The sequence below is a fragment of the Plasmodium gallinaceum genome (genome assembly GCF_900005855.1).
Source record: "Plasmodium gallinaceum strain 8A genome assembly, contig: PGAL8A_v1_87, whole genome shotgun sequence".
In the NCBI taxonomy this organism is placed as follows: Eukaryota; Apicomplexa; class Aconoidasida; order Haemosporida; family Plasmodiidae; genus Plasmodium; species Plasmodium gallinaceum.
The window spans coordinates 64,365-79,801 of NW_021628251.1; the positions used below are offsets into that span (position 1 = coordinate 64,365).

The 15,437-nt window shown below is 16.1% G+C and overlaps 7 protein-coding genes and 1 non-coding gene across 8 annotated transcripts in view; 2 read left to right on the plus strand and 6 right to left on the minus strand.

The window, feature by feature from the left end:
- PGAL8A_00273800 (conserved Plasmodium protein, unknown function) overlaps nt 1–279 on the minus strand; it is a gene marked incomplete at both ends in the record, with an annotated part of 4,211 nt that extends 3,932 nt beyond the window's left edge. Inside the window, one exon of the mRNA XM_028671726.1 lies at nt 156–279. Within this exon, the coding sequence (XP_028528350.1) occupies nt 156–279 (124 nt within the window). The remainder of the gene's footprint in view (nt 1–155) is intronic.
- An 866-nt stretch (nt 280–1,145) lies between these two features.
- On the plus strand, nt 1,146–3,419 carry PGAL8A_00273900 (conserved Plasmodium protein, unknown function; the record flags this gene model as incomplete). The annotated part of the gene is made up of 1 exon (XM_028671727.1): nt 1,146–3,419. The coding sequence occupies one exon, from the start codon at nt 1,146–1,148 to the stop codon at nt 3,417–3,419; it is 2,274 nt and encodes a 757-aa protein (XP_028528351.1).
- Nucleotides 3,420–4,824: 1,405 nt separating this feature from the next.
- PGAL8A_00274000 (conserved Plasmodium protein, unknown function) lies at nt 4,825–5,385 on the plus strand (the record flags this gene model as incomplete). The annotated part of the gene is made up of 1 exon (XM_028671728.1): nt 4,825–5,385. One exon carries the CDS (start codon nt 4,825–4,827, stop codon nt 5,383–5,385), a length of 561 nt encoding a protein of 186 aa, XP_028528352.1.
- Nucleotides 5,386–6,001: 616 nt separating this feature from the next.
- Nucleotides 6,002–7,843, minus strand: PGAL8A_00274100 (26S proteasome regulatory subunit, putative; the record flags this gene model as incomplete). Its single annotated transcript, XM_028671729.1, has 1 exon — nt 6,002–7,843. One exon carries the CDS (start codon nt 7,841–7,843, stop codon nt 6,002–6,004), a length of 1,842 nt encoding a protein of 613 aa, XP_028528353.1.
- Nucleotides 7,844–9,038: 1,195 nt separating this feature from the next.
- PGAL8A_00274200 (U1 small nuclear ribonucleoprotein C, putative) lies at nt 9,039–10,700 on the minus strand (the record flags this gene model as incomplete). The annotated part of the gene is made up of 1 exon (XM_028671730.1): nt 9,039–10,700. One exon carries the CDS (start codon nt 10,698–10,700, stop codon nt 9,039–9,041), a length of 1,662 nt encoding a protein of 553 aa, XP_028528354.1.
- A 989-nt stretch (nt 10,701–11,689) lies between these two features.
- Nucleotides 11,690–13,011, minus strand: PGAL8A_00274300 (ubiquitin-40S ribosomal protein S27a, putative; the record flags this gene model as incomplete). The annotated part of the gene is made up of 3 exons (XM_028671731.1): nt 11,690–11,950; nt 12,593–12,678; nt 12,909–13,011. The coding sequence occupies 3 exons, from the start codon at nt 13,009–13,011 to the stop codon at nt 11,690–11,692; spliced, it is 450 nt and encodes a 149-aa protein (XP_028528355.1).
- Nucleotides 12,189–12,267, minus strand: PGAL8A_00274400. Its single transcript, XR_003699208.1, has one exon. It is a non-coding gene; the product is annotated as a small nucleolar RNA snoR22 (small nucleolar RNA).
- A 1,311-nt stretch (nt 13,012–14,322) lies between the features above and the next one.
- The window catches only part of SR140 (U2 snRNP-associated SURP motif-containing protein, putative), a gene marked incomplete at both ends in the record, with an annotated part of 3,227 nt that continues 2,112 nt past the window's right edge, over nt 14,323–15,437 (minus strand). Inside the window, 3 exons of the mRNA XM_028671733.1 lie at nt 14,323–14,964; nt 15,058–15,130; nt 15,335–15,412. Coding sequence (XP_028528356.1) covers nt 14,323–14,964; nt 15,058–15,130; nt 15,335–15,412 — 793 coding nt within the window. The remainder of the gene's footprint in view (nt 14,965–15,057; nt 15,131–15,334; nt 15,413–15,437) is intronic.

Sequence of the window (15,437 nt, forward strand, 5' to 3'; positions counted from 1 at the left end):
ATTTTTTTTTTTTTTTTTTTTTTTTTCTGTTATTATCTAATAACAAGTGTTTTAATGATCTTTTTTCATTTATATTTTTCATATGTATAATTATTTATTTATATTTTCAAGTTGTTTTTATTTTTCTATTATATATTTTTATTTCTTTTATTTACTATGTATAAGATGATAAAACCATGGTACTTGATTGGATTGAAATAAATTTATGTCTTCATTTATTTCAGGTTCTTTGTAAGAAAACAAATTTGAGTGATCATCATTTATATTATCATTTAACATTATAAAAAATATATAGATGATAATCTCCTTAAATATATTTTTTTAATATATTAGAATATCAATTCTTAACTTTTTCTTATTATTATATCCTTTTTTTTTTTATAAATTAAGTGTGGTAAAACATATGCTTTTAACATTCATTGAATTTTTTCTAGTTATATTTTTTTTAATAAATATAGAAAGTATTATCTTCAAATAAAAAAAAAAAAAAAAAAAATGGATTCAATGAAAATATATTTTTAGTTCCTAAAAGACTTATTTTATTGTAATTTAAAGGAAAATAAAATATGAAAATTATATAAACAGCAAAAATAAAAAATTAAAAGTTATATTAAATTACACATATTAAAAGTAAACTTCAAAAAAAAAAAAAAAAAAAAAGAGTGTTATTTTGTAATTATAAAAAAAAAAAAAAAAATTCTAAAGAGAAAAACAAAAAAGAAAAAAGAAAGATATGGAAAATTAAAAACGTTAATGAAAGGTATTTATAAAAAATATAAAACGGAATTACAGTGCGTTTTTTTCATTAACATGTTGTTAATAGGAATTTACAGCTTCTTATTAACTTGTTGATTTAAAAAAAAAAAAAAAAAAAAAAAAAAAAAAAAAAATCATTTTTTACTGAAAATCTCTAAAAAAAATTAAAAGTAAAGAGTTAATTTTATATATATTTAATATTTTTTGTGAGATACATTTAAATTACAAATGTATAAAGAATTAATAAAAGAATTAAAATATAATAATTGAAGAATATTTATACAAATTCATACGCTTCTCTTTCCTTCAAGAAATTGACAAATTTTTATATATTTAATAGAGTTTATATATTTATTTTTCTATATCTTTCTTCATTTTAAAATAAAATAATGAACGACATATGTTATCGTTGTTCTATAACTAAAAAAGAATTAAAAGAAGAAAATTATTTATTTTTTGATTCTTATTTTTTGAATGATTATAGTAACGATGAAAAAGAGTTAAGCGGAAAAAATAGTACAAATTTTTTAGACAATAATAAGGAATTTTTTTTAGAGTACTTAAAGAATAAAGAAAAAAGTGAAAATAATGATATAGAAGAAGTTTATAAAAATGTTTATATGAACTTATATTTATGCAAAATGTGTAATGGCTTACACAACATTGATTTAATATTATTTTATAATAAAAATAGTGAATTTCATAAAAATATTATTAAAACAAATTTCTTATTCAATTTAGAATATAAAAAAAAAATAAGTGAAATTTTTGAAAATATAAAAAAGATATTTGATATTCTTGTAAATAATATTGATATAATATTTTTTTTTTTATATCTACATGAAGCAAAAATCATAAAAGGAAACCAAAACTTTACTATAGAAATGTTAATGGAATATTTTGAAAAAATAAAAGAAAAAATTATTATTTATGTAAATTTGGAAAATAATCTCATCAAAAAAAACATTCATAAGGTTTTTTCTTTTGTTTTAATTTATATCTATTTAAATTTTTACATTAAAATATATAATTCTTTGAATATATGTGATAAAAAAAGCAATTTTCTAATAAGCTTATATAAACACTCTGTATTAATTTTTAAAGCCCATCTAAATAAGAGAGATTCATTAAAAATTAATGAAATAAAAAAAATAAAAAATCAAAATAAAAGAAAAAAGAAAGAATTTTATAGAAAAAAAAATAAATTAAATAATGAAGATGAAAGTGAAATAATTGACAGTGATAATGAATATGAAAATTCTTGTAATTTAAAAAAAATAGAAGGAATAAAAAGTGATGAAACAAAAATAAATAATATAAACCCATTAGAAGAGAAAGAAAATAGTGAATTAATTACAAAAAATTATATTTTCTTAAATGTTGTTGATATTTATATATCTTTTAATAATTTATGTATATGTGGTTATTATAATAAATATAACAAAGAAATATCACAAACGAAATGGTTAGTAAACAATTTATCTAAAAGTGTTCTATCAATCGAAGAATGCATATATCAAATTTTTAAGAATGTTTTTTCTTCTTCTACATGTAAATTTATTGGATCTGGAAGAGAAGACAAAGACGTTCGGATGATGAATGTAGGTAGACCATTTGTTTTTGTATTGAAAGAAACCAAATTTTCTTTTTTAAATTTTTATTTATTTTTCATTAAGTTAAAAAAACTAAGGTATTACAATGATAATAACTGTGAAATTAAAACAGTAGAAGAATTAAACGATTTCCTTAAAAATAACACTCTTTTCAATATTAATTCATTAAATAATAATATAAATGATAAAGAGAAATGTGATTTAGAAAAAAAAAAAGAAAAAGCAAAAATCCTTGAAGAAATTAATGACATTTATGCATTAATAAAAAAAGAAAATACTATTTCATTATATGATATAGTATCAAATAAAACAATAGAAGAACAATCAAAAAATAAAATTTTTGAAGAAAAAAAAATAGGTAATTTTCATATATCTTATAGTTATAATAAAGAGATAGAAGTGCTGCTATCAAAAAACGTGGAATCAAATGAAGAAATTTCTAATAAGAATAGTGAAGAAATTAATAGTGATATAAAAAGTGACAATAAATATGGTGAATCTGATTATTTCAATTATAATGAAACAACTATAAATATTATTGATAAATATGATATGAGTAAAAAAAATTCTTTATACAATTTGAACGATTTTGTCGAAGTTAAACTAAATAATGTTGCTTTTTGTACTAATTATTCATTAATAAAAAAAATTATGAAATATGGTGAAGAAAGAAAAAAAGCATATAAATGTTTAATATATCATTCTTGTCGAATGACTAAAGAAAAAATACAAAAAATTAATGAGGATGTTTTGAATTATGAAAAAAACAATTCATATATAATTAAAGTTAGTCAAAAAACACCAATAAGGGTGCTTCATAGAAGAGGGTTAATTAAGAGAGAGAAAAAAATTTATCAATTTAATTTAATTTATATTCATGAACATTTTTCTTTATTACATTTATTAGCCCAATCAGGTATGTATATAAAGGAATTTGTTAATGGGGATAGAGGAAGAACTTTTCCTAACTTAAAATATTTTTTTGAAGATCATGCATTTGTTAATATATTAAATTTAGATGTCACAAATTTAATATATGATTTTAATTAAAATATAAAAAAAAATTATTTAGACATCCATTATATAATATAAAAGTTTAATTCTTATTATATATAATTTTATTTATAAAAATAAGCCTAGAGATCCATGGATATTCATTATAAAAAATATAAATTTTAAATAATCTTATTCTTATGTGTCTACTGAAATATTTAAATAAAAAAATAATAAAGATTTATTTTTAATGATATGTTTAGTTTTTATTTTTTTTATTTTTTTTTTTTTTAAATACTAAATCTATATGATTTTAATAAAAGTATTTGTTAATTTGTTTATTTTTAAATAGTTAAAATTTTATATATTCTATTACTTTTTTCCAATTTTATTTTTTTAAAATTCATTAATTTCTTACAATTATTTTATAGCAATTTTATTACATTAAATTTTTAAATTAAAAATTTTATCCATATTGTTACCATTTAAAAAAAAAAAAAGTTATGTACATTTAAAGTAACTTTATATTTTTGGTCAATAATTTCATTTTTTTCTTCTTATTTATTAAAAAAAAAAAATAATCTACTAATTAGCATCATCTCATTATTCCTATCAATATTATCTCTATGTGTTTATAAAATAAATATATAAAAGTAAAAAAAAAAAAAAAAAAAAATTCATCTATAGAAATGAATAATTTATAAAAACCCTTTTTGTAGCACATAATAATATATTATATTGACAATCAACACATTACATATATAATAATATTCTTTTTTTTTTTTTTTTTTTTTTTTTTGAATGTAGTAACTTAAAATTTTTTATATATAGTGTGAAAATAAAAAAAATTTTAAATTATATATATAAGTTGTATAATTTTTCAAGATATATATGTTAATAAAAAAAATATATATAATTTAAATAATAAATCACATTGAGCTTTAATGCATTTTTTTTGACAAAATATGAAAAACAAATATAATAGGAATATTTTTAATTCATATAGTTTAAAAAAATTTTTTTAATATTTTTAATAATTACTCTTTTTCTTTTTTTCTTTTTTAAAAACAAAAAAATTCAATTTTTTTTAAGATTATTAGAATATAAATAATTTAGTTTAATCTTTGAAAAACAAATTTAATTTTTTATTTTTTTATGTAAAGAAAATTATCTATATTTTTATATTATATTAATTTTATTATTAACAAGAAGCAAGTTAGAAAATTTATGTTTTTACTGAAATTTATATTTAAGTAATTATATTTTAATTTTTATTATAATCATATAATGAATCACTTGAATTTTTATATATTTTACAAATAAAATAAAGATATTAATTATTTGAAGAGTAATATATTGAATAAAATATTTCAAAAAAAAAAAAAAAAAAAGGTATAGGGTACATGTTTGAAATAAATTTTAAAAAATAAAATTATATTTAAGAAGTTAAATTTAAGTAAAAATGTCATCAGGTTTTTTGAATTTAACAAAAAGGAAATTAGGAGGGAATCACATATATTTGGGAAAATGGCATGATTTTAACCAATGGAAATATATAGCACCAACGAATTTATTAAATATTATAAGACCTGTAGAACAAACAAAATCAGTAACAGCTGATTTATATAAACATAATGATGTATTAAGTTATTTAAATGATGTAAGTCATGGTAAAATAATAACAATTGATGATTTGCATTCAAATAACTTAAAAAAAAATAAAATAAGAGGTACTGGTTTTCATGGACCAGAAAGAACGGATGTATTTAGATTAATTTTATATAATAGATTAAAACAAAAACAACCACAAAGAATTGTTCCAGATATTCAAGAAATGAAAGATGCAAATAAATTAGAAGTTTCTATTGTTTGGTTTTTGTGGTCATTTGTTATAATCTATTGTTCTATGTGCATATATGGAAGTAATTATATAATAAAAAATAAATCTACATCATTCCCATGGATGCCTAAAAGAACAGATGGTTCAAAAGGAGAAGGTCCAATGTTTTGGTTTTTGGAATAATGAAATATTTGCTACATATCGTATTGTATTTATATCCTTGTTATATATTTAATTTATATATTTCAATTTTTTTTTTTTTTTCTCAAACTTTATTTTTTTTTTCTTTATTTTGTATTTTACAACTTGTTTTTTAGTATTAAAGGCTAAACATCCTTCATTGAAACAAATATTTAAAAAAAAAAATAAAAAAAAAATTATCAAAGTATTCTAAGATACTTAAGTTTATGTTATATACATATATATATATATATATAGATTTATAGATGTAGATAAACAAAACATTAAAATTTGATATGTCTCATATGTAACAAGAATAAATATTTGGAGAAAAAAATTTTTTTTATAAAAAATAAAAAAAAAGAAATTATATATTACGAAAAATTGCTATAGCTCATTTTAGAAAAATTGTACTCAATAAGAATCCATAGCAAAAAATTATAAATTTTAGAAATTCTCAAAAATATAAAGTTTTTCAAATAAAAAGTACAAAAATAAAACTTTTACAATTTCTATAAAGTTTTTTTGAAACTACGAACTGAAGATTTATTTAAAAAAAAAAAAAAAAAAAAAAAAAAAAAATGATATTTCCTTTTTCAAAAAAAAAAAAAAAATTTTCCTATATAGTTAATTGTGCTTTTTGATATAAAATATCTACTGATTCTGTTAAATTATTTATTATTTCTAAAACATTTTGATACATCTTAGTTTCAGGCATATCATCATACAAAATCAAAATACCAATATTTTGATCTAATGTTGCATTTAATTTTTTATCTAATATCATTTCTGACAACTTAGAAATAATTTTAGTAACATCTAAATTTAATTTTTGTCCTATATAATTTAAATCAATGCAGCTATAGGCTTCTATAATTTTTAGAATATTTTTTTCAAGTAATAACTCATATAACTCTTTTAAATAATTATATATAACTTTGTCAACATTTATAAGGAATATATTTGTTTTAATTATTTTTTCAAAAATATCTAACGATCTATTCTCATAACATTTTGATATATCTAACAATATTTGAATTTCTTTGTTAGGTATGTAATTTAATTTGTTATTTTCACATAGAATATTATTTATTTCTTTTCTGTTATTTTCTTCCAGAATCTTACATAATAACATATATTTTAAAGGAACAACAATTTTCAAATTTTCTATATTTAAATTTAAACCAAAATTACCACTAATATTATTATTATCAGGAAAAATAAAAACAGGATTTTGATTATTACCTGATTTAGATTCCAATAAATTACCATAACTATCTATTGTTAAACTTTGTATTAATTCATAATTTAATTCAATTGGATTAGTAATACAATAAATTTTTTCTTCATCTAACTCTTGATAGCTTGAACTAATTTTACATATCATATCACTATATATTAAATTGACATTATTGGAACATATATTCATTTCATCTAAATTTAAAACACTATTACTACTATCATAATATTCATAAAATGTATAAAAAGATAATAAAAAGGGACTAATTTGGCTTATACTTTTTGTTTTATTTTGAGATGATATAGTACTTGTATTAATAATATTATGAATAATAACTGAATAAAAATCATTATTCTTTTTACTCAAAAAATCAAGTGTATTATTATGACTATTATATATATATGTATATAAGGTTTCATAACATTCATATAAATATATAAACGCACTTTTGTAATCCTTTTCGTATATAAATAATATACCTGATAATAAGTCTATTTCACTATTTATATAAATTGCTGTGTTAATTGTATTTGCGATATTTTTTGCAAAAGTTAAAGATGCTTTCATTTTTGTAGAATTTTTCAGTAACATATATATTTTTGTTTCTACAATATATAATTCTAATAATAAGGTTTTATCATCTACTTTTTTTACCTCTTTCAATAATCTTTCAATTAAGTTTAATGCTGTTTTATATTTTTGTTTTAATATATATAATATAATCATTTTTACTTCTATACGACATCTCAAAAAATTTCTCTTTTTTTCATAAGCCCAATTCACGTATTTCTTGAAAATTATATATAATGTGCTTATATTACGAATTTTTTTTGATATTTTTTCTACAATATTCTTTATTAACTTTGCCGTTTTTGCTTGAGGTAAAACATTAAAATAATTTTCATTACTAGTAGTAAAATTTATTAAATTATCAATTTCTTTTTTATTAATATAATAATCACATAATAAATATATTAATTTGTCATTTATTTGCATAACTTTTTCATTGGTTACTCTTTTTTCGAATGCTTCTAAGTCACTATTATCATTAATGTGTTTATTTAATAATATTATTTTGTTAATTAAATTTTCACTCATATGTGGCATGATTATTTCATCTTTTATCTTCATATAATTGCACCCACATAAAGAATCAACAGTTCTAATTATTTCATCTTCTATTTCTTTGTAGGCCTTTTCTATTTCTTCATAATTTTCCATTTTTTAAAAAATATATCTTTATAATAAATGTAAAAAAAAAAAATAAAATGTGAAAGAATACTATATAAATATAGTAAAAAAAAAAAAAAAAAAAAAAAAATTAATTATATAGTATAAAAAATTTATCAATAAATGTTAAAAGTAGGTAAAATATATTTATACAAAATTTTTAATAAAGATATGTTAATTTTTTTTAAAATGCATTGATATTCTATTTATCAGTGTATTTTTTTTTTTTTTTTTTTTTTTTTTTTATTTGAAAATTTCTAATTAAGTAGTAACATATACAAAATAAAATTTACTTTTTTTTCAATTATTTTCATTTAAGCTGTTTTATTTTTATTGAACACCTATATTATTTATTTATTTTTTATTAATATATTAAAAAGAATTTTATATTTTTTTTAATATTATATATATTCATATTGTTTCATAACAATTTTATTTTATTTTTTTTTTTTTTTAAGAGAACTTTTATACTTCCTATTTTTATAAATAGTTTTTTTGTATTTTTAATATTTATGTGTTTTTTCTTTCTCACTATAAATTTCACATATATATATTTATTTTAATTTTATTTTTAATGTGTATACATATTTAATGATTTTTTTTACGCATTTCATTATTTTATAAATAATGTTTTTATTAATCATTTATAAGAATTTTTTTTTATTACTTTTTTAAAATTATTGTTTTTTAATAATTTTTATGTATACTTTTTTTTTTTTATAAAATATTTTTGTAACTTTTGTATTTTTTTCTTAAGTATTTTAAAAGTATTAATATAAAAGAAAAATTCTTTTGTTATTAAAAGAGAATTTTCATTATTTTTTTTATGTTTAATAATGTTTTGTGTAATTTGAGGTACAAAAATATAATTAAAAAAAAATTAAAATCAATATATATATATATATATATATATATATATATGGAATACAAAAAAAAAAAAAAAAATAATAATTTTTAAATAAAGAATCATATGATAGTTGTATTTAAAAAAAAAAATTGAGGCTATATATGAAAACTTATTTTTAACTTTGTTAAACGTGAAACATAAAAATAATTTTAAATGTAAAACCTGAATATAATAGATGTCTTTAATTAAATAAAAATACAACAATAGATATATATATATATGTTTACGGAAAATTTTAAATAATGCAAAAATAAATTATATTCTTGAATACTTAAAAATTTATTTTAAAATTCCTTTTTTATTTTTTGTTATTTTAATATTTCTTTTAGCAAATTCTACTTTTTTATTAGGATTTTTATTAATATTTTTTTTATATATTGGCTTATTAATAAATCTAAATTCTTGATTTAAATATAAATCTTCATTTTCTAATTCTTTTTTTTTAACATAAAATTCATTACATGTAGAATATTCATAACGAATATTTTCTTGAAGATGTGCAATATTTTCTTCTTCTATTTCTTCAGTGGATTTTATATTATAAAAAATATCCTCAATACATTCATTCGAAATTGTATTTATCTCATTACTTTGAACTTTTTGCCATTCACCTGGTTTTGAAGTTTCATCACATTCATTTTTTTTACATTTATCACTTTTTCCATGTTGATTTTCAAAATCTGTAATTTTTTCATTTTTTTTTTTATCTTCTATTTTTTCCTTTTTATCATATGTGCTTGAAAATATGTTATTTTTTTTTTTGGAAGAAAAATTAATTTCAATCATTTTTTTTTTCTTTTCTACATCTGCATTACTTTCTATTTGTTTTTCATCAATTAACATTTTGTCATCCATTTTATTTTTTTTGTTTGTTATACTTATTTGGTTCAAATTATAACATTTCTCATTTTCTATCTCCGTTTTACTCTTTTCAATTTTTTCATCTATTTTATTTTTCATTTTGCTAATATTCTCATCAGTCTTATCAAAAGAGTTAGATAAAAAATCATTGTTTCTTCTTCTAGAATTATTAATATCATTATTATTAGAAGTATTATCTAAATTTTTCAAATCGTTATTATTACTGTTATTATAGGAATTTATAATCATATGTATTTTTTCCTTTTCTTTTTTATTTTCTGTCATTTCTATATTATCATTTTTTTGTGAATTAATTTTTTCTTGTATGTTTAATAAATTGAAATTATTATAAATGAAATGACTGTTTTGATTAAAATTTACAGGATAAGGATTATAATAACTGTTGTTATTTAAATTTATTTGATTACATAAATAATCAGATGTAATATTTTGTTTTATATTTTCTCTAGTGTTATTTAATTTTTTATCTCTATCATAACATTCATATTTTTTTATAAGGTTAATGAAGTTATTTATGGTGCTCACAGAATATTGCCATATAACTTCAGAATTATTAATATTATAATAATAGAAATTATTAAAATTATAATCAAAATATTTAAACCATCCATTCTGCTCAGAAAATGTTTGATAGTCAGGTAATTTCTCAAAAAAATCTTTTGGCTTTTCATAAGTTAATTGATTGTTTATTTTATCAAAAAAAACTAAAGAACCTGTATCTTCATGTATCATTAATATCCATTTTTGATAATCTTTATTACTAGAGTTAACTGTATTTAAATCAATGGAATTATCTAATTGAGTTAATTTATCATTTTTTTTTAAAACTGAAAGATAATTTTTTTCAACATTATCTAGTTTTCTTAACTCTTCTTCAATGAATTTTTTCTCTTTAGTTTCTTTTTCTTTTCTTTTAAATGATTCATTAATTAATCTTTTAAAATTTTCTAAATGTCTAAAACTTTTTTCATGATTTTTTATATTTACTTTATGTCCAGATATCCAGCAATTACAAGTTTCACAGTAATGTTTTTTTGAGCTTATCCAATAATCTGTCATTTATGTAAAATAAAAATTCATTTTTTTTTTTTTTTTTCTTTTTTTTTTTTAAAAATTTATTCGATATTTTTTTTTTTATGTAATATTTTTAAATGTATATTTACTTTCCTAAATTTTATTCCTTTTCATTTGTTTTCTACATAAATTTAACTTTTACTATTTTCTTGTTTTTAAATTAAGTTTTCATTATAATTTTACTTCATTAAATTTTTTATTTCATATTATTTTTTTCTTATAAAAAAAAAAGAAAATTTTGCAAATTAATATATTTTTTTAAAAATTTATAAATTATTATATTTATATTCTTAAGAGTTATTTCTGTATATTTTAGTAAAATCAGTTTAACTGAAAAAAAAAAAAAAAAAATTATAAATTTTTTTTTTTTTAGCATAAGATTTTCTCCGTGTAATGATTTATTATATAAAACTTGTTTTCTTATATTTTTTATATTTTTTATAATAATATAAATAATTTCTTATCAATAAATATATTCCTTCATTTTTATGGTATATTTTAACTATAAATTTTTTTTTTATTAAAAATTAAAATATTACAATGAAGAATTAAAATATAAAAAACTTTGAACTACATTTTTTTCAAATATATATATATATATATTTTTTTTTTTTTTTTTTTTTATTTAATAAAAAAAAAGAAAGAATTTTAATATGAAAATTCACTTATACAAATATAATTAAATATTTTACATTATTAAAAAGTTTTTTTCCTGATTATTTTTTTTTTATAACATTTGTATATAACTAAAATGTTCCTTTAATATTTATATTCTTATTTTTTTTTTTTATCTTAATTTGTTTTTATATAATTCACATTCATAAATCAGTATAAAAATAAAATGAATCAAAATTTTTTAAATATATAAATTATAATATTATTAATTTAGAATTTTAATTTCTTATAATAGAGAAAAAAAAAAAAAAAATATATATATATATATATATATAAATTATTTATGTAAGGTAAAAAGTTTATTTTTTCATAATTGTAAGATTACATCTACCACAGTAATCTCTATTAAAATGAGAAGCCATTAATGTTCCTGGTGCACAATTATCACATTGTCTTTTTAATCTGAAAACTTTACCATCATCTCCTACTTTATAAAACTTTAAAACTGCTAATTTTACTTTTTTTTTTTTATGTTTTTCTTTTTTTGGTTTCTTATAAACTTTTTTCTTTTTTTTTTTTCCACCACCAAGTAAACCAAAATTTAAATCTAAAGTGTATGCCTAATAAGAAAAATAAAATTATCAATATTAAATTACTACATAAGAAAACCAAAAATTTTAATTTGAAATTATTCCATTTTATTATTTCATTTATTTATTATTTTTTTTTTTTTTTAACATCATTTAGAAAAAAAAAAAATAAAAATAAAAAAAAAAAAAAGGATGGTTTTTTAAAACATAACATATAAATAAAAAAAAAACAAAATACATATATTTTTTATTTCAATTTATGTTTTTATTTTTTCAGACAAAATAAAAGTGAACATATTTATATTCTCATGTCCCTACTTACATTTTTTTTTTAATCATCATAAAAAACAAAAACAAAACTTCTATATTTATTAATATTTAAAAAATAAATATAAGAGGTATTATACAAATAAATATGAACATATAGATATTCATAAATATAAATGTAATATATATTTTTTTTATTTTTTCAGACAAAATAAAAGTGAACATATTTAAGTTTCTCATGTCCCTACTTACATTTTTTTTTAATCATCATAAAAAATAAAAAAAATTTAATTATATGCATAAGGTTATAAATATAAAGATTTATTTTGTTATGTTACTCATCCTTTTTTTCTTATTTTTTTTCTTTTTTTTTTCTATTATCTTATTTTTATTCTTTTATCTTACAAATTCAGATTCATCTATTTCAATTAGTTCTTCATCTCCAATTTGACGTCCGTTTTTATATAATTTTTGAACCTCAAAAGGAATACCTATAATTTTAATTAAATAAATAAAAAATATATTAAAAAATTGAAATGTAATAATGATAATTTTATAAATAATAACAAATATTCAACATATATATATTTTTTTGAAAAATTATACATTCGAAAATTAAATAATAAGAAATAATTTAAGGAAAAAATATACATAAAAAAATAAATCAAAAAAACATTTACAATAAATATAAATTTTTAATGAATAAAAATTTTAAGATAACCTTTTAATTCTGAAATTTGTTCTTTAACATTCTTTATAGTACTAATATTAGATGACTCAATACATAATGAGTCATCATAAGGAATATTAATTAAAATTTTCATTGTTATTTTTTAAAAAGGAAAACTTAATTTTTTAAATTTTAATATATTTACCATAAAATTTTCAAAAAAAAATTTTAAAAAATATATATATTTATATATATATATATATATATATATAAAATGAAATATAATTATTTTAGAAAATATTTTATTCAAACATTTTTCATTTTATTTTTTTTTTTTTTTTTTTTTTTTTAGTTATTTAATATATACATTCATATATATATATATATATAATTTCCTTTTTTTTTTTATTCAATATTTAAAAGTTACAATATCGTTAAAGCACTAGTGATGGAAGTGGTAAAATTATATACATTTATTCACCAAATCTTTATAAAAATACTTTTTAAATAAAAATATACAATTATTTAATTTAAATAAAGAGAAATATATATATATAAATGAAAAAATAATAAAATTGTATAGTTAATTATATAAATTTTGAATTGTATTTTTTTGCTTCTTAATAATGTAAAAATACAACTTATACAAATTATTACATTTATAGAGTTTAAAATAGGGATTACATAAATGTAAATTTTTCAATTTAATTTATATTTACTTCACTTTTTAAATAATTATATTATAAATCGAAGTATTTTTACAAAAATTATTAAAAAATACAAAATATCTCCATTTTCATGTTGAATTTTTTTTTTTTTTTTCTTTTAATTTAAAATAGTTAAAAAAAAAAAAATAGTCTATATTGTTGTTTTAAAAGGAAATAGTGTTAAAAAAAAAGTATTATTCAAAAATTAAATATTATAATTTTTAAGATAAAAGTTTATATTAATTTGAAAAATTATATCTTTAATGAAAATATATGAATAAATATATAACTTATTTATAACTTATATTTTTTTTTTTTTATAGTAAAACTTCAAATTAATAACCTTTTTAATAATTTTTTAAATCTTTAGTCAAATAATTAAATTATTAAATATAGAGCAAAAAAGGAATATATATTTATATGCATTATGGATTGTTTATAAATTAAAAAGTCAAATATTAAAATTAAATAAGAATTAAAAATTCTAATAATCATTATTTGAATAAAGAAATATTAATGTAATATTTAAAAAAAAGGAAAAAGAAAGATTAAATTTTGTAAAAATAAAACATTTATGAAAGTAATAAAAAAAGAAAAATTCTAAAAAAATGTACATATGTTTATATTAAATAATTTATATACATAAAACATAAGCATATATATCTTAAAAGGGAATAAAAAAAAAAAAAAAAGGACTATTTAAAAATTTTGTTATTCTGTATAAGTAGTTATTTTTAAGTTATTAACTTAATACGGTTTTATTTTTCAAAAGTTTTACTATTTTTTTCCTCATTATATATATTATCGTTTAGTTCTTGATTTAAAACAGGATTTTTAATATCATCTTGTAAATAATTTAAGTTATTTTTAGGTATATCTGTGTTAATTTTATTACAGAAGTTATCATATATTAATAAATATTTTATTTTTTTATTTTTGTTAAAATTTTCATTAAAGTACAAACCTCTTTGTTCACATAATTTATTTAATTGATAATCATCTTTTTGAAAATATGAATAAGCATATCTTCTTAAATTTAAGGGATATTTTTTTATTTCATCAAAAAAATCTATTTTAATACCATCTAACTCTTCATCACATCCAGATTCATGTATTTCATTTTTTATGTAAGTAATTTTTTTATACGATAACAAACATTTTAATCCATTCATAAAAAAAGAATTATAAATAGCCCATATTTCCCACATATGAAATATATTCATCATAGAATCAGTAAATATTTTTACTTTTATTTTACTATCACATTTTTTTATATTTTTTCTAAAATAATAAAATATTCTTGGTAATTCCTCTTCTATGTGCTTCCTAAATGACCATGATGAAAAAAACTCATTGCTACAGTTGTACAATATATCAGATAATAAATAAACTAAATTTATCTATAAATAATAATACAATATTATTTATATAAAAAATTAAAAAAAAAAAAAAAAAAAAAAATTATTTTTTTATATATATTTTTTTATCTATACCTTTTTTAATAAATCATATTTTAAATCAATTAAAAAATTGGAAATTGTTTTAATAATATCTAAACTGAAATCACTATGTCTTGTACAAAATATCATAGCACGACATATACTTACTCTATTAAAAGTATATATATATTTCAAATTCACATAAATACGAATTTATTAAAATGTGTAGTTAATAATTTTATACATTTAAAAATGAACATATATTTTGCTTAAATATTTAATTAAAGAAATATATATATATATATATGTAAATATATATATGTAAATATACCTTTTTTTATTTAAAGTATTTATAATATTAATTAACTTATTTTTTTTTTTTTCATCTAATTCATTCTTTTTATTTCTCCTATAATCACAAAAAAAAAAAAAAA